This window comes from Helianthus annuus, chromosome 16, assembly GCF_002127325.2.
Source record: "Helianthus annuus cultivar XRQ/B chromosome 16, HanXRQr2.0-SUNRISE, whole genome shotgun sequence".
Taxonomy (NCBI): Eukaryota; Viridiplantae; Streptophyta; class Magnoliopsida; order Asterales; family Asteraceae; genus Helianthus; species Helianthus annuus.
The window spans coordinates 136,483,137-136,506,520 of record NC_035448.2 but is presented as its reverse complement, the minus strand read 5'-3'; the positions used below and the strand labels follow the sequence as shown (position 1 = coordinate 136,506,520).

General features: G+C 36.4%; 2 protein-coding genes and 1 long non-coding RNA gene across 6 annotated transcripts; all 3 read left to right on the top strand.

Moving 5' to 3' along the window:
• Nucleotides 1-1,361: 1,361 nt before the first annotated feature.
• Nucleotides 1,362-22,198, top strand: LOC110916622 (phenylalanine--tRNA ligase, chloroplastic/mitochondrial-like). 2 transcript variants are annotated; one of them, XR_002579884.2, is made up of 5 exons: nucleotides 1,362-1,600; nucleotides 2,125-2,415; nucleotides 2,549-2,821; nucleotides 2,903-3,016; nucleotides 22,005-22,198. XR_002579884.2 is itself a non-coding variant. In XM_035985186.1 (3 exons), the coding sequence occupies exons 1-3, from the start codon at nucleotides 2,768-2,770 to the stop codon at nucleotides 22,116-22,118; spliced, it is 282 nt and encodes a 93-aa protein (XP_035841079.1). In that variant the 5' UTR covers nucleotides 2,450-2,767; the 3' UTR covers nucleotides 22,119-22,193. The 2 variants fall into 2 exon arrangements, 1 of the variants encoding a protein (XP_035841079.1); XM_035985186.1 differs by lacking the exons at nucleotides 1,362-1,600; nucleotides 2,125-2,415 and having other exon boundaries at nucleotides 2,450-2,821; nucleotides 22,005-22,193.
• Nucleotides 13,491-20,126, top strand: LOC110916620 (polynucleotide 5'-hydroxyl-kinase NOL9). Of its 3 annotated transcripts, none has more exons than XM_022161325.2 (10): nucleotides 13,491-13,619; nucleotides 15,212-15,414; nucleotides 15,516-15,613; nucleotides 15,692-15,713; nucleotides 15,811-15,947; nucleotides 16,234-16,417; nucleotides 16,509-16,692; nucleotides 17,491-17,590; nucleotides 17,938-18,065; nucleotides 19,925-20,126. In XM_022161325.2, the coding sequence occupies exons 2-10, from the start codon at nucleotides 15,245-15,247 to the stop codon at nucleotides 19,976-19,978; spliced, it is 1,077 nt and encodes a 358-aa protein (XP_022017017.1). In that variant the 5' UTR covers nucleotides 13,491-13,619; nucleotides 15,212-15,244; the 3' UTR covers nucleotides 19,979-20,126. The 3 variants fall into 3 exon arrangements, with proteins under 3 accessions (XP_022017017.1, XP_022017018.1, XP_022017016.1); XM_022161326.2 differs by having other exon boundaries at nucleotides 13,493-13,619; nucleotides 15,217-15,414; XM_022161324.2 differs by lacking the exon at nucleotides 13,491-13,619 and having other exon boundaries at nucleotides 14,952-15,414.
• On the top strand, nucleotides 20,642-21,306 carry LOC118488072. The gene is made up of 3 exons (XR_004883615.1): nucleotides 20,642-20,734; nucleotides 21,039-21,123; nucleotides 21,211-21,306. It is a non-coding gene; the product is annotated as an uncharacterized LOC118488072 (long non-coding RNA).
• Nucleotides 22,199-23,384: the final 1,186 nt, after the last annotated feature.

Here is a 23,384-nt window from a genome sequence, read left to right as displayed (position 1 = left end):
CCCCCTAAATCTTGTGTTTGGGGCCCACTTTTCGTATACGGGGTGTATTTTAGGGCGTATAGAGGTGTTATAAGACTTTTAGGAGAGTTGTTATAGCGATTCAAGACCGAAACCGATGAAAAAAACATGCCTCTGCTAGAGTACTTAAAAACAGTAGTAGAAGGGATAGTGCTTTTGTCTAAAAGGTAAACAAGTTTTTAATAGATTATCAATTGATTTGTTCAAGGTTATAATGAACGACTAAATTTTCATTAAGGTTGTTGGAAATGTGAAGGGGACGACAGTAGTGTGTCTTGGTATTAACATTCAGAAATGCATTTCAAAGCTATTGGGAAGATTAAGTTCAAAGCTTTTAATTGGGAGAACTGAAAAGCTTATTACATGAAGGTATAATATAACTTTACTGTTATAGTTCTGTTATGGTTTTTTTTAATCCAAGAGTGATTGTTGTCTTTAGGTTTATTTACATCATAATTTTCATTATCTAAAGCTTTTGTTGGTAGTGAAATTTCATTTTCTATAACTAATATTTGTCACATGGAATACGTATTCGAAACTTTACTCCAGTGAATGAATGGCAAGTTGATTCGGATCATGTATTCTCACAGGGAACCAAGTATTCGGAAAAGTGGAACTGCAAATATCTTTATCAAGGTAAAATGTGGAAAGGTCTTTACCCTCTTCATCGACTTTGATATGAGCAATCTGCATTTATATTTTATAGTTATTTTTGATTTATCGTTTGGGGTCATTAAATATTTGATCCGCTTGTGCATTCAAGAAAATGATCATCTTTAAAATTGTAACTTGCTCATTCATGCTTTGGCATTTGCTTTTTTGTATCACTACTTGCTTTTCTTTTGAATCCTTTGTTTGGAAACAAATTTTATGGAAATTATCAAATAAAACATGAATTGCCAGGGATTTTTTTTAAGAAAAAAATGTTCTTTTATCAGCTTTAATAATTAATTAGAAAATATAGTGTGGTGGAGTTGCAAGCGTTTTATTCTTTTTTTAGTAATATATTCTCTTATAACTTAGGTTATGCTTTTATAGTATCACAACTGTTAAGAAACCTATATTTTTATTGAACAACTTGAATGGAAAATAACGGGTTGGATTCAAAATCACCTGTCGTGTTTTTATGGTATTAGGTGACCAAAAGCTGGAACTAAGAAAAATGAAAACCCTGAAAAACGCTTGCATTATCTATATAAAGCATTTCCTATGGATAGAAATGTAACTTTACTATCCATACAATTTTTAAAGCTACATGTATAAGAAGTTTAAACCATTTGAGAGGGGGTGAAATAGCAAATTATACAAACTTTTAAGACGCTACAGGGATAAATATGAGAAATCCTTCCGTCTTTATGATCCAGAATACCAACTGTTGGCTTATGATGGGGAGCGGAACTCATCAGCCGTTAATGCTTTATATGTCTTTTGGCATGCTTCTTCAAAATAGAGAGAGATAGAGAGTGTTTACCGGAGAGAGAGCGTCGGAGAAATGGCGGAGCTGGTCAATTAATAGTAGAAAAAGTGCAGCCAAAACCCTAAATTTCTGTACTTGTCTCTTTATGGAGGAATAATTGTAATTGTAAGTCTCATAATGCTTCGAATTGTTCTATTTCTATCCTCGATTTGTTTCCGGGTATGTTTGATTTTTCAGATTCTTATTAGAAATTGTTTCGAGGATCCTTTGTTTCAGCAAATGATATTATAATATTTATAATTTTCGAAGTAATAGTTTATCAGTTAATTGAGTGAATTAGACCTGTGATTAGGTTTCGAGGATCCTTTGTTGTTCCGTTTGTTCTGCTTCTAATTGCAGGGTAAGGGCTGACATTCGAGGACTTAGTCAGTCTTATGGGTTATAAAAATATGTGGCTTTTATTTAGAATATAAAGCCTAAATGTTTGTATACATAGAATTTGCTACAATTTAAAGAGATTTCCTCAAAAGGATACAGAAATTTCCATAGTTTATAGTGGATGTTTAGTTTGTTTGACCTCAAAAGTCAACTGACGCTTTGCATTGTGCTTTTTACTCGATAAGCAACATCGTATGTAGTTAATCTATACAAATATACAACTCAATGATGCATTCCTTTGTGCTTTTCAGGCACATCCATGGCTGACCGGGAACTAATCTGCAGGCTCATGGACTGCCTGAAACTGTCACTAGAAGCCAGCACCCACGCAGCCCAAAATGAGAGATTACCGCTTATACGTTTCTGACAATCACACCTCACAACCTCACATGAGTAGCAGCAAGGTGCTACCGAAAAGTACACCGAACAGCCTCACCTGAAGCAGCAACAACTCACGGAATTCATTTTAAATTAAGAAAATGGTAATAATTCTGGTATCGAAAGTCTTGGGATTGATGGAAGTTGATGAACTACGAATACAGGTCTGCTTCTTTGTTATTATTGCAGTTGTTGTAATTATTTATGCTCCTAGCATATTTGATTTATTATATGTAGCAAAGTGGCCATGATTATCACTTATAATACTAAGTTTTGTTATAATATATTATTATACAGGTTGATAAAAAGTTTTTTATAATTTTCTGGAAGTTATTATGTAATTTTCTGAGGGCTTCGGATCTTGATTCTTTGAAAACCGCATACGTTAGAGCTTGATGGTGCGAAAGAATCGTTGCAGAAAATGGTTGATGAAGAAAACACGTATTACATTCAAAATACGACTTTTTATAAAATTTCGAGTGTGTCGTTACGACGACGTGGTTATTTTTTATCTACATGATGTACATTTGCGAAATTTTCAGAGGCGTTGCTGGTGATCTTACGGAGGAGGTATAAAATTGTCTTTGGTTCTTTCTATTATTTATTTATTTATTTATTTTAGTATGAAATAACACTCAAGTATATATTCAGGTACAATTGATTGACCACTTCACCAACAAGAAAGGAATGACTAGCCATTGTTACAGGATCACATATCGCTCCATGGAGCGTTCTCTTACAGATAAGGAAATAAATGAGCTACAGGTGGATTAACATCTTTTGATCTAAACATGTTTCATTTAATTAATATCCAATTTTATTAATAAAAGCATTACGATTTGATTCAGGTAATGATTCTAACTTATTATTATGTCCGTATACGCTCAAAACTCAACCCAATGAACTGACCCGTGCAACCCCTTGTACAGATTTGGAATGTGGGATCTGGACAATTAACGTTGACACTAACATGGCCTATAGAACAAGTTCAAGGTATAGCTATCAATTGCTATCAAGTTAAATTGTTATTTCTGGTAGTTTTTGTCACGGCCCCCGACCCGGTTTGACCCGTTTCAGGAGCCGCGGGACAGAAATCCTGCGGTATTTTAATTTAGGCGACAGCGGAAGTCTTTTAAAACAGGATCTTTAGTATTAAAACTGCTCATTACATAATTTAGGGATAAAATCCAGTAATTTACAATAATGTGATTTCCATGGAAATCTTTATTTTTAAAACATGTTCCTTTATTTATTTACACTGAGCCACTTTTCTAAGCTGGTAGTGCTTCCTGGCACTTTTCTTTGCTCACAACAGATTACCTGAAACATGTTTGAAAAAGGTTTTGTCAGCGGGGAAATACTGAGTGAGTTCATTCAGTTTTTAGGAAATGACCCATAGTTATAAATTACAGCATAAGAGCGATTACAATGGTTTACATCTTTATCTTTATCTGGCTTTCTGCCACAATGGTGACAAGTCACAATGGTGACGATGGTCATACCACTATTAGGTTAATGAACTCTAATAGTGACGTTTCTCCCTAGTAGGTCAATGAACTCTAACTGAGAGAAATAGTAATGTGCACAATACCCCACTAACCAATAAATCAAGATATCTACGACTTAGTCCCTGTAATTATAACACTTTGAAAATAATTTGGAGTATTGTAAAACAGTTGATAAAAAGAAGAATGACTCACATTGCAGATTTTAACGAGCAGTGTATAAGCCTACTGATTAGCCTTGATTATTTCTAATTTAACAATAATGCACACAAAACAGGATTAGTGATCAATACAGCAGTTACGATAATTTCCCGAGATCAAATACTCGCAATGAATGACCAAGTGCAATACTTCAACTCATTTATCAAAATGACAAACGACAAAGTATAGTACTTCAACTCATTATCGAATTATCGACAACGACAAAGTACAATGCTTCAACTCATTTATCGGATTACCGACAAACGACAAAGCATAGCCCAATGTGGGCGGCACTTAGACATTCTTTGAATGTATTGATTCCGGAAACTGAATCGTAATAGCGATCGAGTAATTACCCTGTTATTGCGGCAGAATTTCGAGATTATGTGGGTTTTTGTAGTATTTCGACGATATCTGAGTGTACAAATTGAATTTTACCGTCGAACCAACGCAGGAAATCAAGTGCCAAACTCCTCTATTTATACTGGAAATTTGACACCGTCGCGTAGCGCGAGGGGGTACCCCTATAGGCGTCGCGCTACGCGAGTGACCACCCTACTTTCATAGAGTAGCCCTTCATGCATGTAGGCTTGCTGTGTCGACAGTTTTCAAATTTTCGAATTTTATAATTAGTTATGAAGATAATCGTTATTAGGGTTTTGCCCCCCCTGAGTTTTAGGGGTCCTGATCCTGATTCTGATTGTTCTGGAAATTTTAGGGTTTGCGTAGAATCACTTGGGTGTCTCAATTAGGGTTTCCTTAATAGCTAATTACTATCCTAATTAGGGGTTTTAGTGACAGTTGTTACATCCTCCCCACCTTAAGAAAAATCTCGTCCTCGAGATTCACTAAAATAGATGAGAGTATTTTCACTTCATCTCTGATTCCAGTTCCCAAGTGTACTCTGGTCCTCTTCTGGATTCCCATTTGACTTTCACTAGCACTAGTCGTTTGTGTTTGAGAAACTTAATTTTCCGATCTTCTATTTGTAGGGGTTTCTCTATCATTTATCTCTATATCTTGAAGAGGTACTACCAAGGATTCGCCTGATAGACGTTTCTTGAGATTGGATACATGAAACACATCATGTACTTCAGCTAATTCTTCTGGTAGTTGTAAATGATAAGCTACTGGTCCTATGTGTTGGATTACTGGTAATGGTCCTACGTATAAGAGACTTAGCTTCTTCTCTTACCGAATTTATAAATTCCTTTCCAAGGAAATACTTTCAATAGCATTTTGTCTCCAACTCGGACTTCGACGGCTTTTGTTTATTATTTGTATAGTTCTTCTAACCGTCTTCAGCCTTTCCTTCGTGATACTGAATATCACAGTCGTAATCATCGAGGATTTCCCTTTTTCCTCATGTTTAATTCTTGTTGCTCAAATATGTATCTTAAATTCTTATGACCCATATGGATAGTAAGCTTGCTTAGATAATGTTTCCTAATCTTAAGGATAACTTGTGGTTTCTAATTTTTTAGGCTTACAAGTGGTAAGGCTTTCTTCGTGCTTTTGCAATTGCCTTGATGCATACTCAATTACCTTTTTGTGTCGTATTACCATATATCCAAATTTTAACTTTGAAGCATTACCGTATACTTTAAAATCTTCTGTTCCTTCTGGTAAGGCTAGCTAGAGGCTTCTTTTTGTTTAGGTTCTTATTTAGAATTAACTGTGTTAACTTAGTTAAGGATGTATCTATCTAAAAGAATCCTTAATAAACTGTCTATAGTATCCGGCTAAATTTACAAAATACCTACTTTCCATTTAAAGATTGCGAACTCTTCCATTGCTATCTTAGCAGGATCTAAGTGAATATCTTCATGATTTATCATGTGACCTTACGTGGTTTATTTCCTATAATCATAAATACTTCTCCGGCGGTTACCTGGATTTTCTATAAAGTTCTTATCACAGAGAATTCGAGTAGGGTTGGCTACTAACCAATCTATTTCTAACACAACATTAAACTTGGCTAATTTCATAGGAATTAGGTTAGCGAAGAATTATATGACCTGAGAGTTATATTTTCCTTTTTGCATGTTTTGACTGTAAAGATTTGTCTAAGTTAAGAGTTTGACAGAATTAAGTATTTATAAAACTTTGGTGTGCATCAGAGTCAGTTAATACTTTTTGTGTAAATGTTGTAACCTAGGACGTACCGGCTATTACATCTGGAATGAGCTCTGTTTCCTGAGCAGTCAATTGAAAGGTTCTTGCATTCCTTTTTGCTTCTTCTGCAGGTTTGGCTTTAGTGTCAGATGGTTTGTTCAGTTTTGGACAATTTGGCCTAAGATGTCCAGTTTCTCCACAGTTGTAACAAACTGAAAATTTCTTCCTCCTGCAGTCTTCTTCCTGATGCCCCGGAATTTTGCAAAAATTGCAGTATCCTTTGCATCTTCCAAAATGCTTTCTTTTGCAAAAATTGCAAAATGGACTAGTGGAAGATTGTCCATTCCCTCCTTTCTTGAAATCGTTATGGTTATCCGAACGGATTACCTGGGTAATCTTTTGGGCTACTTCCTTTCTTCTATTTTCTTCTCTTGTCCGTACTAGTTCGTCAGTCAGAGTATTGGCTAAATCTACCGCATCATCAATCGTGTGAGGTTTCGCAGCCTTGACGATGTTACGGATTTCAGAAATCAATCCCCAAATATATCGAGAAATAAGTACTGGCTCTGGTGAAGCCAGGGTTGGTACTACTCGAGCATATTCGAAGAATGTCGTAGTATACTTTCGACAATCTACATCAACCATTCGGTGGGTTAAAAACTTGTTTGTCATTTGTTCCTTTTCATATTCGGGACAGAATTTTCTTTCTACCAAGCTTTTAAATTCTTCCCAGTTCATAGGTTACGCCATTCTTCTTCCTTTTGATTGTAACACCGTATTCCACCATTCTAGCGCTCCTTCTTTGAAAAGATTTGACGCGTACATGACCTGATCATCCTGAGCACATTTACTTATGGCAATTACTGCCTCGGTTTTCTCTAACCAACGTAGTGCCGCAGTCGCTCCTTCGTTGCCTGCAAACTCAGATGGTTTACAAGCAAGAAATTCCTTGTAAGTGCAACCAGGTGTTGCAACTTTCATTTTCTTAGGGAGCGGCGCTGGTTGTGGTTCATTGTCATGATTAACATGATCATTGCCTCCGTTTACGCTATTACTGAAGTTATCTTCAGAAATACGTTTGCTAGGAACGGGTTGTTGTGGTTCTATTGGATTTTTAACAACAGCAACGATGGCTGGAATAGCGTTGGCTATCCCTTAAGCTATCATTGTTGGAATAGTGTTGGCTATCCCTTGAGCAACGATATTTTCTATATCCTGCCTAGTCATATATTGATCTCCCGATTGTTGCTCAGAATCATTAACCTCATTAACTGGTTCATTATTAGCGTTTTCCATTTGACAACTAAGTTATAGATAAATAATTAGTATACAAGAAATAATCCAATATCATACTTAATTGCACATAATCACGTATACGAACAAAATTTGTAAATTTTCTAAAATTTCATGCTTCTATATACAATCGTTTTATTATTTATCTTACACATACTGATTTTACTATTATTATCACATAATAACAGTTTCATAAATCCCCTATTCTTTTTGTCAACGATATTCTAGTAACTGTGTTCCCTCTTATCGTAGTTCCAGGAGATCTGTCCCCCAATCTCTTGGATCCTATTCCCAGTATCCATTAGTTCTTCACCAAAGCGAAGTTCAGTCTTATTCTTGTTACTCATTGGTGGATTTGGTAAAGGTTCTAGATGGAACTTGAGGAAAAAGCTTATAGGGATAGTTTTGTAACTGTATTTCATTAATTAACCATTCGTTTATTTGCGAGTGGATTGAAGGGTTTGGAATAGATGGTTCTAAGTTCATTGGTAGTTGTGTTTTGAGAGAGCGATTAAAAATATTTTTATTAACATGCTTAATAGTATTATGGCTTGCCATTATAGAATCTAACTCTTCCTGAGATGGTAACTTTTCAATTTGCCTAGAACTTTCCCCAATTTCTATTTCCTTAGGCTTGGGTTTCTCGAGAGGTAAAGCATCGAACTCTATAGGTTCTTCTATATCTGGTATATACCTATTGAAATCTCTGGAAACTTCTACTCTTACTGGATAGAGATTTAAATTTTGAAGGGCCTCAGACAAGTTACTCATGCTGTTTAGCAAAAATAGACATAGTCAGAATTCATAAAATTTATAGAAAACTTTTTAAATATTAGTTCCTACTGGGTACTATTGAAATTTACATCATACGAGGTTTTATTTGAAAATTTTATGATTTTCTTGATAAGACTTCTAGATTGTAGATAATAAAGGTACTAATACTTGAGTCAAATTATTTAAGAATTTGCATGACTTACTACATTGACTAGCATATAAAGATCTGCTCATACTGTACACAATTAGTCAGATAAATAAACAAATAATCACAAAATAGCAATTAATGGAAATTAAGTATTTTCTAAATACTTAATTGGCTTAAATCAGTGGCTTGAGAAGTGGCTCTGATACCACCTTATTTCTGTCACGGCCCCCGACCCGGTTTGACCCGTTTCAGGAGCCGTGGGACAGAAATCCTGCGGTATTTTAATTTAGGCGACAGCGGAAGTCTTTTAAAACAAGATCTTTAGTATTAAAACTGCTCATTACATAATTTAGGGATAAAATCCAGTAATTTACAATAATGTGATTTCCATGGAAATCTTTATTTTTAAAACATGTTCCTTTATTTATTTACACTGAGCCACTTTTCTAAGCTGGTAGTGCTTCCTGGCACTTTTCTTTGCTCACAACAGATTACCTGAAACATGTTTGAAAAAGGTTTTGTCAGCGGGGAAATACTGAGTGAGTTCATTCAGTTTTTAGGAAATGACCCATAGTTATAAATTACAGCATAAGAGCGATTACAATGGTTTACATCTTTATCTTTATCTGGCTTTCTGCCACAATGGTGACAAGTCACAATGGTGACGATGGTCATACCACTATTAGGTTAATGAACTCTAATAGTGACGTTTCTCCCTAGTAGGTCAATGAACTCTAACTGGGAGAAATAGTAATGTGCACAATACCCCACTAACCAATAAATCAAGATATCCACGACTTAGTCCCTGTAATTATAACACTTTGAAAATAATTTGGAGTATTGTAAAACAGTTGATAAAAAGAAGAATGACTCACATTGCAGATTTTAACGAGCAGTGTATAAGCCTACTGATTAGCCTTGATTATTTCTAATTTAACAATAATGCACACAAAACAGGATTAGTGATCAATACAGCAGTTACGATAATTTCCCGAGATCAAATACTCGCAATGAATGACCAAGTGCAATACTTCAACTCATTTATCAAAATGACAAACGACAAAGTATAGTACTTCAACTCATTATCGAATTATCGACAACGACAAAGTACAATGCTTCAACTCATTTATCGGATTACCGACAAACGACAAAGCATAGCCCAATGTGGGCGGCACTTAGACATTCTTTGAATGTATTGATTCCGGAAACTGAATCGTAATAGCGATCGAGTAATTACCCTGTTATTGCGGCAGAATTTCGAGATTATGTGGGTTTTTGTAGTATTTCGACGATATCTGAGTGTACAAATTGAATTTTACCGTCGAACCAACGCAGGAAATCAAGTGCCAAACTCCTCTATTTATACTGGAAATTTGACACCGTCGCGTAGCGCGGGGGGGTACCCCTATAGGCGTCGCGCTACGCGAGTGACCACCCTACTTTCATAGAGTAGCCCTTCATGCATGTAGGCTTGCTGTGTCGACAGTTTTCAAATTTTCGAATTTTATAATTAGTTATGAAGATAATCGTTATTAGGGTTTTGCCCCCCCTGAGTTTTAGGGGTCCTGATCCTGATTCTGATTGTTCTGGAAATTTTAGGGTTTGCGTAGAATCACTTGGGTGTCTCAATTAGGGTTTCCTTAATAGCTAATTATTATCCTAATTAGGGGTTTTAGTGACAGTTGTTACAGTTTTTAATACTTTCTTCTAGGAAATTGATATACCATGTTATGATTCAAGCATTACATGTTTGCGGGTGTTAGACTTGGCAGGTAGACGCTGCTAGGGACAACAAGTAGAACAAAATCATTCCAAGGTGTGTTTAACCAAGGCTGGTTCTATTGCTGAAGAAGACCGCGCTGCAAAGGAGCTACTTAGAATAGATTGTTAGATTTGTATATTTTTGTGTTAGTTTATATGATATTGTTATGATGAGGTTGATTGATTCCAGGAGTGAGGTTTCCATTTCATATATTTATCACTTCAACATCCTTGATTTTGCTTTTCACTTTCTCCACTTAATTGACATTACAAGTTACACAGAGGTGTATTAAAAGTACTAATGAAAGAAAGGTGCATAAAGCTTCGATAATTTGTTCTTCCTGGTGGTATATATACTCACATTAAATTGATCAATAGATTGTTTTCCTTATCACTAGCATTACTCATATCTCCGTCAGTCAGTATCTTCCCAACATGATTAAAACTAATGCCACATAAAAGCAAACAAGGTATCAACAATGAATCAAACAATTAAATGTAAAATACCATGTTCCTATATTCACAAATAATCACCCACACCAGATCCTAAAAGTACCACATATAACAGTAGTCTATAACTAACCACATAAAATTTGCTTTTATTGTGCACAAACGATTCTGAATCAGCTATAAATATTGGATTTGAAGATTCAAATGATTCGTAACATGAAAAGACATATGGAACTTGACCGTGAGTAGTAGTTTTGCGTGTTCTTGAAGAAATTGAAGTCAATTTTGCTTCAGGATCGAAGGGCTTGAATGATGATTTGACACAATAGATGATTTGGTCGCGATTATTGAGGAATTTGAGATGGATATTGCAGAAAGGATATGCTCAACATTTTAGGGTTGGCTCGTAGGAGGAAGAATTAGAAAAGGAATTGCAAAAGGGTAAATGAGTAATTTCATAAAAACAGGGGAAATATGTAATTGATTTTGAGAGTTGGGTAAATATTTAATAAAGCCTTTTAGTAAAGGGATATATGTAAAAATCCCTAATTTTGTTAGCAAAATTATAATGTTCAGCATATGTACTTATGATTGATTTGATGGAAAGATTGGTAAACTAACATCTAAAAAAATTAACAAAAGTATATATCACCAAAGAATCGATAAACCAATAGAAAAACGAGTGCCAACATATCACAAATAAGAAAACTAACTTGAGTACTATACAATATATCACGAGACGACGGATAAACTAGCGGTAAACGAGTACCCTATTGTAAATCAACACTCCCGCCGCATCGCGCGGGTAAACGACTAGTATCATTTAAACAGCATAAAAAAATATTCTTGAAAATTAAACTTACCGCCATGTATAATAATCAATCTTTCAGCAATTGAAACAAAAAAAAAAAACTCAGGAATTTGAGATCTTAATATAATTGTTGAAAGCTTAAAATTAAATTTAGTGAGAGAGAGAGAGAGAGAGAGATATAGAGATAGGGAGAGATGAAACACCACCGGAGGTTCCACCGTTACCGGCAGGCTCAAAATCGTAACTCACCGTTGGAATCTCATTTGCACCGCCGGAGACCCATGTTTGGCGCGTCCACCGTGTCTCAGCCGCTGCTCGTCGGTTGGGGTCGTAGACGCGCCAGAATCAGGTGGCGCCGGCGTGGCTGCGCCACCGAAGGCGGTGGTCACTCCGTCACGATTCTCTCTTTTACTCTCTTCTATCTGTAGACATCTGTATCTTTCTCTCGCTCTAATGTGGTGGAGTCCTTGGGCGTTTTTGCCAAATGAAGATGATAAACAGGGTGTGCCCTTTATTGCCCTGATTTACTGCTGATTTACTGTTTCAGTTACTGTTCATTTCGTTTCTTTTTTAATATAAGGGTAATTAGTGGATGAAGACTGCGTCCACAGGTGTATGAAATCTTCTCCGAAAGAGACATCTTGTGGGCGAGATGGCCTTCGGTCCCAACACCTGTTGGACGTTCTTAGCGGGGAGGGGTCGGCGACTGTCTCGGGACTGCTTACTGCCATCACTGAAGGGGTTAACCTTTGGCTAGGGGTTATGTCCTAGGATGCTTGCGGATTTTGTTACTTCGGCCCCCTAACCCCTTTGCTGTGGGGGCAATTTGGAGAAGATTGGTCTCCAAAGTAGCCATGAAGAAAGTTGGGAAAGAAGCTGTGACAACTCGTATAAAACCCTATTGCGTTTCGCTTTACCTTGAAATTACACGTACGTTATATGAATTGAATGTGGTGTTTGATAATTTTTGAATGGTTTTGAACTTGGTAATGGGCAATGTGAATTACGTGAAACCGAAAATACTGTGTTACGCTATTTTGCGAAACGAAACATTGTAATATATTACTTTGCGAAACGAAACGTCTTAATTAGTTATTTAGTGAAACTCGCGAAACCACCACTTAATAAACCCAACCCAAACCCACCCCCTTTCCCCGTGCGCAACAAATTGGCCCAACCCCACCCCATTACCTCCCCCCCACCCCCACCCCCTTGTGCGAAATAATAAGCCCAACCCGGACCCTCTTGTTCTTTGCAGCCATTAAGCCCAAACACCCCTATGTTTAATTTGTAACATCTACAAAAGGAAGTTCGAGGAATAGTGCCACGCAGCTGCGTGGCGCTTCCTCATTGGACCAACCGTTTTACTCTTTTATATTCGTTTTAAAATTACGGTTTCGTCCTTAATTTAACATAAAATTACGTTTTCTCCTCGACTTCAAAATAAAATTACGTTTTTGCCCCTCGCTCAAAATTACGATTCTACCCTCGGCTCAAAATTATGCTTTTATCCCCATATTACAATTACAATTTTGGCCCCAGTTCAAAATAAATTTTTGCTTCTGGCCCAAACTAAAAATGACGATTTTGCATTTTCACCCCGTTTCAAAAAAATATGATTTCGTCCTCAGTTTAAAATTATGTTTTTGCCCGGTTCAAAATAAAAGTATGCTTTTACCCCCCAATTCAAAAAAACAATTTAGCCCCAGTTCAAATTAAAAATATAGTTTTGTCCCCAGCTTAAAATTACGATTTTGTCCTTAGTGCAAAGTTATATTACGATTTTGTCTCCAGTTCAAATTTATAGTATTGCCATCACTTTAACTTTTATAGTATTATGATTTTACCCAACTCAACAAATACAATTTTGCCCTCAGTTCAAATTACAATATTGCTATCGTTTTAGTTTTTTTAGCAAAACTATAAGAGTGTTTTTTTAATTGGTTGACTGGATTTAATTTTTTTTTTTCATGTGAAGGAGTTGCCTAACACTCGCTCATTAATCCTGACAAACTACAGTTTTGCCCTGAGCTCAGAACTACGGTCTTGTCATCGTTTTAGTTTCTATCTTTCCTAACAAAACTATAATAGTGTTTTTTAATTGATTGAGAATTATTCGGCCGATCGCCCCGCAACACGGGCGGGGCATCAACTAGTTATATACATACATGGCATGAGAAAAAAAAATATAACAAGAAACCCTACCCTACCCCCTTGGTGCGTGACGGCAGGAGACCCCCACCCCTCGGTTCGCAAATCAGCTTCTCACTCGCCTTTCTCTTCCTCGTTTGTTCTTCTCTCCGCTCCAAGGTTAGTGTTCTTGATTAAGATTGCGGTTCATGGTGTGTTTTTGTGTAGACATGGCTGTGATCTTGAGTTCTTATGATAGGTTTGTGCTGATGCATGATTAGTTTCGTATTACTGTTGAGAAAATCGATTATATACATGAATACACGAGCATAGGCTGCGTTTTGCGACAGTCATGTTGTTTTATATCTAGGGTTGTGTGGTTCTTGATATGGTTAGGTGATAATTGATGGGTTAATCTTCTGTTAGTCGATATTAGGAAGTGTCGTGAACATTTAAATGCGTTTTGGTATCGTTCAAATGGAAAACAGGTTGCTGATTAGCGAAAACAACCAACTTCAATTGGCTGTAAATGGGTCGTTATAGATCGAAAAATTTATTTTCTGAAGTCTAAATCATACGTTTTCGAAAAACGCTTCAAATGGCGCTGGAATAAAATTTTCTTGAGGTCGTTTGCTATTTTTAAAGAGCCTTTTTTACGTAGCAGCAAAAGCTGCGTTTTTCTGCAGAAAATATGTGTTACTCTTTTCGTTATAACTTGTAGGGATTTTTACATATTTCCCCCTCCTAAGCTGGCTTATTACGTATTTTTTCAAAAAAAAAAAAAAACAATTACATATTTCCCCTCCCTAACCCATATATATTACATATTTCCCCTTTTCATTAAAAACTCTTATTAGATGACTATTTTACCCTTAATAAACTATTAAATAAAGAGTTAAATGCTATTTTAGTCCCTGTGGTTTGGGCCATTTTGCAAGTTTAGTCCAAATGTTTCTTTTTTAACCTGTGGGTCCAAAAAGGTTTCACAGTTGCCATTTTAGTCCATTGGGTTAACTTCATCCATTTTTTCTGTTAACGAGAATGCCAATTTGGTCATTTTGTATGTAATTCTGTTAACTAAAAGGGAAATTCAGCCATATAAAATGACCGAATTGGCCTTCTCGTTAAAAGGGAAATTGAGCACAAACTAATGTTCATGAACATAAATGGAAACAAACGAACACAAACAATCGTTCATGAACAGAATATATAAAATACACTGACACTTATTAGATATATAATTTGTCGGAATTTTGAAGTATTTAAATATATATAAAAACTAAAAACACAAATGAACTATCGAACACAAACGATTACGTTACCAAACGTTCACGAACATAAATGAACGAACACGGCCTCTGTTCATGTTTGTTCATTTAACTAAACGAACGAAATGTCCTGTTCGTGTTCGTTTGTTTAATAAACGAACGAACACAAACAGACTTCCCGCCGAACGGTTCACGAACTGTTCACCGAACGTTTGGTTCGTTTGCAGCCCTATACACAGGTACATGATTGAAAAGAAACTATAGAAAAATAGTATAATAACAGTTTAGAAAAAAAAAAAAACAAAAAAAAAAAACATGGATAAGGCCAGAGATGGACAAAAAAACCGGTTCGCGAAAGGAAGCTGATTGAAACAGATGGCTGAAACCGAAGCAACCCGTTGGTTTGTAATCGGCCCAAGAGCGAAACCCATTAAAAAGGAACCGAAACTTTCTCCTTACTGACCCAAAAGCCCAACACCCCATCCCTAACAAAAGAAAGAACAGAACAGAAACGAAAAGAAGCAAGAAGACACAAGAATGGCGATGGCGATGGAGGAGGAAGCATATATACCAGAAGAGTGGTCCGAAGCAGCCGCCACCATAGCTTCAGCTTCTGCTTCTGGTGGTATAACGGCCTTCATATGTGGCCCCAAAAACAGTGGCAAGTCAACCTTCTCTCGTCATCTCCTTCAACTTCTCCTTCCTCGGTACTTTGTTTTATTCTTATTAGGCGGGTTTGGTTTATATACCTCATTCATGCCCCAGCTGTCCGGTAAATATATTCTTTCATTTTTACATTATATTTCAGGCACAAGAGAGTTGCTTACTTAGATTCTGATGTTGGACAACCTGAATTTACCCCTCCTGGATGTCTCTCACTTACTATACTCGACAGTGAAGCCACTGGTACATAATTTGTAATTTATACCCCTAAATTCCACCTTGCTGACATTCTTTTCGCCTGCTGTCTTTGTTGCATCACAGATATGAAACCTCAGCCAGAAAGGTATTATTATTATTATTTATACAATATCTCACCTTCAAACAAACAATTTGTAAAGATTTCTTGCTACTACATCTCATGGCAAACCAAATTTCTCCAGATGTTTTTTCTTTGGTGACATATCTTCCAAAAGAGACCCCCAGATTTATCTCACATATATATTTGCCCTATACGATCACTATTCAACTACCAATAGTGGGGTGCCCCTAATTGTCAACACCTCCGGTTGGGTTAAAGGTATGCTTTACATGTGTACTGCTGCTGGCTTCTCTTTCTTTATAAAGCTTCGTTGCATATACCAGATTCCTTACTTGTGTGAGCAGAGGCGATGCTTTGAAGGGGCCGGGAGGGGCGCCCGACCCCCCGAACTTTTCGGCCAGTAGTGTTATATATGTAGTTTTCGTATAGAAATTTTTGGGTATATATGTTTTCGACCCCCCGGTTCTATAGAAATTTTTGGGTATATACGTTTTCGACCCCCCATAAAAAAATTTCAAGCTTCGCCACTGTGTGTGAGTGACAGGTATCGGGTATGATGTACTTGTGGATATGCTGAACCACATTGCTCCTAGTCATGTGGTTAATATTCGTATTTCTGCTAAAAGTAAGAACCTACCCTCTGGAGCATTTTGGTCACAAGATGGGGATGCTCGGGCCATAACCCTACTTGAAATTAATTCTGCCCGCCAAGACTCCTTAAATAGATCGTATGTATACAATTTTGTCATCTCATTCAAATTTAGCCAAATTTCACTTCTTGGTTATTACTTTTTGCTGAAGCTTCATTTTCTTTTTCAGGGTTCTGGTACATAAGAAGGATTCAAGCCACATGCGGGATTTAAGTATAGTGACATATTTCAGACAGTGCTTTTGTGGTGACATGAATATGAGCTCAATTAAGGAAATTGCTCTAGCGTTGGCTGCTCACTCTCCTTATGAAGTTTCCGTGTCAGCTGTCAACATTAAGCACCTTCATTGTGAGGTTACTTATGTCAACAGCTTTTATTCTTGTTTTTTTATGGATAAATATCTTTGATGCATTTTACATTCCTATCTTTTTGTTTCTTCATTCTTGTTCATCCAACTGTTAGTTATTTTTCACATGTGACATATCTACCTGAAAAAAACAATTACATTTACCTGCTTATTTGAACTTATATATCTACCTGTTAACCGGTCAATTCAGTACTTCTTACAGTGAAGGAAGATTGCTCATAATATATAAAGAAACCTACCAGGCATATAATGTATAAGATGTGGAAACTCAAAACTTTTTAGGCTTTTGGTGGGAGGGTGAATTTAGGTTTTTGGGGGTGTCGGTGGGGGGTGGGTTAAGTGGTTTAGGCTTTCTGTATTATAGCACATGTGCAGTACAATTTTTTTTTTTGAAAACTTTTTTAATATATAAAAACCTGCGAAAATAAATAATAAAATTGTAAAAAAAAAAATTTGGTATGTTTTTTAGTTGGTTTTTTGGTTTTCTCATTTAAACTAGTTTTCTCATGATCCATCCCCTATACTGATATGCCACATAGTTTCACTGTGGACCCTTTAGAGCTGTAATCAGAAGTGAGAAAAATGGGAGGGTTGGGTAAGGGGTTAAAACAGGTGCTTTTAGGCTTGGCTACATGGTCTTTAACTTCTGGTGGGGTGTAATCTAAGATAACTATTATTCTGTAAAATTATGGAAGGTCCAGCCAGCAAGCAAACCTGTTAAGAAATAAAATCAATCTTTTATATACATGGTTTGCTGCATCCTGATTCAACTTGTGTAAAACAGGTGCCAAAAGCTGAAATTTTCTACAGTTTGAATGCAAGTATAGTTGGATTGGCAGTTAATTCTGAAGGTTCTGAGCATCCACCTCGCTGTGTTGGCCTTGGTAGGTTATGTTCCAATAACAGGCTTCTAGCTTAACATATGTGTGTGTATAGAAGGGGGCCTATAAAATGAAATCGTTTAGAACATGTGCTTATCTTCTTTGAGTGGCATATACATAGACGTCTCAAAATGAGTGGGTTGGGTCGCAGGTCAATGCGGGTGTACTTTTTTTGTGCCAGGGAATGGACCCAAAAACGCTTTTCTTGCAAAAGTTTCAAACAATATCTTAACTTTTTGAATGTTTCAGTTGATTCATGTACATTCTGTTCTAACTAATATATAATGTATATCAGTAAATCAAACTTCCTCTTAAATGATACGTGGGTATTTTTTTTTTTTTTTTGTCAGGGATTGTTCGAGGAATAGACACTTGGAGACGGGTTCTTTACATAATAACTCCTGTTCCATCAAATGTTCTGGAGGAAGTTGATGTTCTACTACAAGGGTTCATTCAGATTCCTGCTTGCTTGCTTCAGGTACACCACCTACGTCTCTCATTCTCATATGAAATATATTCATGAATCATCTCCTTTGTCCTTCCTTTAAATAATTAGTGTGCCAAGTAAGGTGCTTACCAAAAATGTGTTATTTCAATAACATTTTTATTTTTTGAATAAAATATATGCATTATAAGGAGAAAAATGCTCGGATAGTCCCTGTGGGTTGCCCATTTTCACCTTTAGTCCCTAACTTTCTACAATTACAGCTATAGTCCCCAACTTTTGCAATTTTGTTCCCGGATAGTCCCTGGCGCGGATGGGGGTTTCTTTTTGGTGTTAAATGGATGTGAAATTACTAAAATGCCCTTGATATTAAATTGATAACTTTTGTTTATCATAAAACACCCCACCCCCACCCACCCACTCTCTCCGGCCAAATCATCAGCACTTTTATTTCAACTGACTCAATAACTTCAGCAGCAACATTAAACCTCACCTTGGCATTTGATCCAACATGTGATGTACAGCACCAATCACCACTACTGCCATGTTCATCATAAACCTGTAAAGTGAAATCAAAAGGCAATTGAATCACCTTTAAAGTGGAATGAACCTTGTGACGTGCCTTTTTGGCTTTCTTTTTGCTAGAAAAAGGAGATACAGGTGTTTCCGGTTACCGCTAACCACCATCGGTTACCATCTCCGGCAACCTGCAACAATCTCCCCTTTCAAACAACCACCACCGTTGACCACCGATTCACCCCCCTTTCAAACAATCACCGATTCAGGCCAGCTCCGCCATCTTCTCCGGCCGACCACACCCACACCTGCAACATTACTCACCCACCACACTGCAAATTCAACAATTTTTTTTCGAATCTTCACAGTATGAGCAATTCAAGACTCTAAAGATCTCCACTTTAGCAACAATATCATGAAACAGAGAGACTTAGTGGAGAGAGAGACACCGCCACCGCCGGCGGTGGCCAAGCCGGCCGACAACGGTAGTAAGGGTGGCCGATGCCGGCAACGGTGGTGGTGACGAGTTAGCGATGGCAGGAGCCGGAATGGACAGTGGTGATACTCGGTTCGATTCAAGTTTCGGGATCCAAGTCAACTTGGTTCAGTTTGTGGAGATGGTGGTGAAGGGTGGTGAGGGTGGGGAAGTTGAAGTGGTGGTGGTGGTTTGATTCTTGCAGACAAAAAAAAAGGAAGAGAGAAAGGGGAGAGGGGGTTTAAATATATTTCTTTTTACCTTTAAGTTATTTTTTAATAACAAGGGCAATTTAGTAATTTCACACCCACTTAACTGAAAAAATTAACCTATCTGTGTCAGGGACTATCCGGGAACGAATATTGAAAAGTTGGGGACTATAGAGGTAATTTTAGAAAGTTAGGGACTAAAGGTGGAAAAAGGCCAAACCACAGGGACTATCCGGGCATTTAACTCGCATTATGAGTAAACCTTGTATGCCTTTCTAACCATTTTTTCGTAAATCTATTTTTTTAATTTTTTTCACTCTACCCATTAGAGATAAAAGACAACCCGCAGGTCACATCAACCATTTTATCAGTAAATGGATGATCCAACTTATTAAAGCATATTGCTGGTTAGAGAAGTCGATTTCAACCAGTTTACTAATGAGTTGGTTGATTTGGTTTTTCTTCATCTATTATTATTTAAAATATTGAATAATTATGGTGGTAATATCTAGAAATAATTGACAAGTGTTGGCGAGCTGTCAAACTGACCTGGTGCAACCCACCCTAAAAATATAACCCATCGTGACATCAACCCATCTTAACCAGTTACGTGCCCAGTTTGCCACACCTTTATCGTTGGTAGGTGGATCATTCCCATGCCCCATAATTGTTTTTTACTTTCTTTTGTTCAGGTACAGGGCTGTGTTTCACCATACATGGCTTCAAATGTGCTGCCTGGGATTTGAAGTAGAAAGACAATGACATACATCGTTTATTGTTTGCCCAAATTTTTCTTAGTCCTATGTTTTGCGTATTATATTTATTTTCCTCATAAAAACCTCCTTTTTTTTCGGATTTATGATCAGGCTAATATATGGTTTCTTTAGTTCCTAATCATTTAACGCTTCTTATTTTAACTTGTTCTACATGCATGTATCATCAAGGTGTTAGGGAGTTCTTGTTGTGGGGAGAGAGTATATTTTTAGTAGATGTTCTCGCAACACGTGCAATGGGGGAATAGAAGGACAAATGTGTCATTTTGTCCTTGGTTTTAAAAAGGGTTGAAAAAGATTGTGTATAACAATAGCAAAAGCAAAACTTAGGGACGTAAGTGCCATTTGCGTCCTAGATTTTAAGTGTGCCATTTAAGTGGTTTGAAATGGCAAAATGAACTTATATATCTACCTGAAAAAAACTGTTAACCGGTCAATTCAGTACTTCTTACAGTGAAGGAAGATTGCTCATAATATATAAAGAAACCTACCAGGCATATAATGTATAAGATGTGGAAACTCAAAACTTTTTAGGCTTTTGGTGGGAGGGTGAATTTAGGTTTTTGGGGGTGGGCGTAGGGGGGTGGGTTAAGTGGTTTAGGCTTTCTGTATTATATATAGCACATGTGCAGTACAATTGTTTTCATGTTTTGCGAAAGAGTGATCCTCCTCATAGTTACCTAAAACCCCTTAGTTGTCAAACAATATAACGCTTGACAACTTCGTCAGGTAACCAGTAACCGATTAGTTAGAAATCTGTTGTGTAATCGGTGGTAAGATTTGGTTAATGCTTGACAATGTAAGTTGGTTTGACCTTATAGAGGTCATCAAGTGGTCAATGATTGGATTATAAGAAGGTTTAATCTTATGGATCAACTTTTATAAACATCCAAAATATCTTCATATACTTGACATGCTTGGTACAGTAAAGGATAATCAAGAACGTATTAGTGATGCTTTGTATAAAAGTTCTTTTTTTACTTTACATTGATCTTTTGTTCAGTCCCTTATCTTTAGCATTTGTGTACTTCAGATTAGGAATCAGTTTTGACTGATTATGGCTTGATCATATGAATTATGATTTTGATTCGTGAAGTCTCAATACTCGCTTTTGAAATGTATGCTTCTGTGCATATAGTTATTGAATAAATGGTGATGAGAAAGTATAATTAAATGGGTGGCTGGTGCAATTCTCATGAATGCAGATGCCACTTCAACATTGCATAAGAAATGGGTGGCTACAACAAACGATAGTTTCAAGTTTACATGGCTTATACAACACTCTGGTTGAAACTTTTTTTTGATTTTTTAGAATTTTTTGGATTTTTACTTTTTATTTTTTAGAATTTTTTTTATTTTTCTGATTTTTTGGAAAATTTTTATTATTTTTAAATTTTTTATTATCTTTAAAATTTTTATTATTTGTGAAGCCAACATGTACGAACACTCGAATGGGATGAAAAATCTGCCTGTGATGCTCTTTTTGAGTTATCCATGTATCGTGCGTAATACCCATCATAACCCACGAATTATTTTAAATAGATATCATATAACCCATCCTGACCCATCCTTAGTTATTTCTTAACCCATCCTAACCCATTCTCATTTTTAAAATGACCCAAAAAACCCAAATGGGTTTTATTTGCGAGGCCTACCTAATATCACCAACCTAAGTGTTGTGCTCCCGCCACATAGGTCTACACTTAAGTTAATGATTTTTATCATCTTTTACTTTTAATGTAATTTTTCTTTTTCTAACTTTGTTATAAACTTATGATTAAGGTCTAACGCACTTATTAGAATTTTTCATATTTTGTGGTTTCATAAGTTAACCTAATAATATAAAACGATATAATTAATAAACTAACGAAAATTTACGATCCCGCATATCGTAATTCACAAGCCTTGCCCGAAAGGCGCGCCTCAGAAGCGCAAGTTTCATTTTAGAATTTCATGACAGTGGTAACTTTTAACTTTTATTTGATTTGTTAAATTTCAGATTGTTTGGAACCATTGTGAGATGGATGATGGTGAAGAATCGGCTAATCGCCTAGGCTGCTCAGTTTGTCTTTTATCCTTGCTGTGTCCTAACATTATTTCCTGTGTAGCTTAGCTGATTTCATAGCACAAGGCTTCACTTTAAGAAAAGGAAAACATGTACTGGCCGTAAGAATATCTCAACACCATACTTAATAATAATTAACGATCAAATTATTAATAACTTTCCTTTCAGTTCTGTTATTCAGTTCTGGTCAAACTCTTTTACTAAGGAAGGGGGTGTTTGGATTAAGAGATTAGGAATATTCTATATCTGGCGTACGATATGTAGCACTACAATATTCTATATCTTTTTCTGTTACACCGATTTGGACTCTCACTCTTCAATATTCAATATTCTATATGTAGCACTACAATATGTCGTTATAGCTGGCGTACGAAAGTCATGAGCAACTGATAATACAAGTGAATGAAACTACATCTGTACAATGTGGTTTCTACAGTGAAGATGAAGGTTTTACAATATCAGACGAAGACAAAAGTTACACGCAAAAGCAAAATTCATATTAATTAACCTATTGGGATGTCAGATACATCAATTAAGAAGGTCTGCATATTCAAATGCAAAATTCATATTAATACAAGTCTCCTTTTTAATAGTCTTACATGATAGATTCATGCAGGTTTCGTATGTAGCGTTTTGGGATGAAATTACTCTTGCAACACATGAAGAACAGTGGCATGTATTTAACGAAGATCGTTTTATTAGCAAAGGGTGCATTGTTATTGTTAAAATATTCCATTTAGAAACCGAAGACTGAACGTGAAAATCCTGAAGGTAATAAATAATAGTTTTGAAGATCTTCTCTCCCCTACCGAACTCGCACCATTTAAAAACTTTTCTTCTCAGGTAAATAACCAATCTTTATCATCTTTAAACTAAAGTTATTAAATTAATAACATTTTTATTGCGTGTGCCACTGCAGACGTATTTGCTATAACGGATTCAGGAAGTCAGTTATCTTCACTGGTCTCTGGCTTTAGAACATACTACGGTCGATGGCATGCACCGACGTTAAGACAAAGCAAGAAGAGACTTGCAGAAATCTTGTCGAAGAATCAAACTATAGATTGGAAGGAATTTGAAGCAAGAGTGACAAAGACGATACCTGGAGCACAAAGTGTACGATTGAGGGGTTAGGGCCGAAGCATTTATAGACAACTGAGATGCCCTGAATGTATGTGCAAGTTCCAGTAATGTTTATTCAAACTGAGATGCACATAAGAACATTCTTTTGTTGTGTATATTTTTTTTTTTTCAGAATTCAAACAGTGGATAATGAACATTATTCATAGTTGGAAGATGGAATAAGGATTAGAG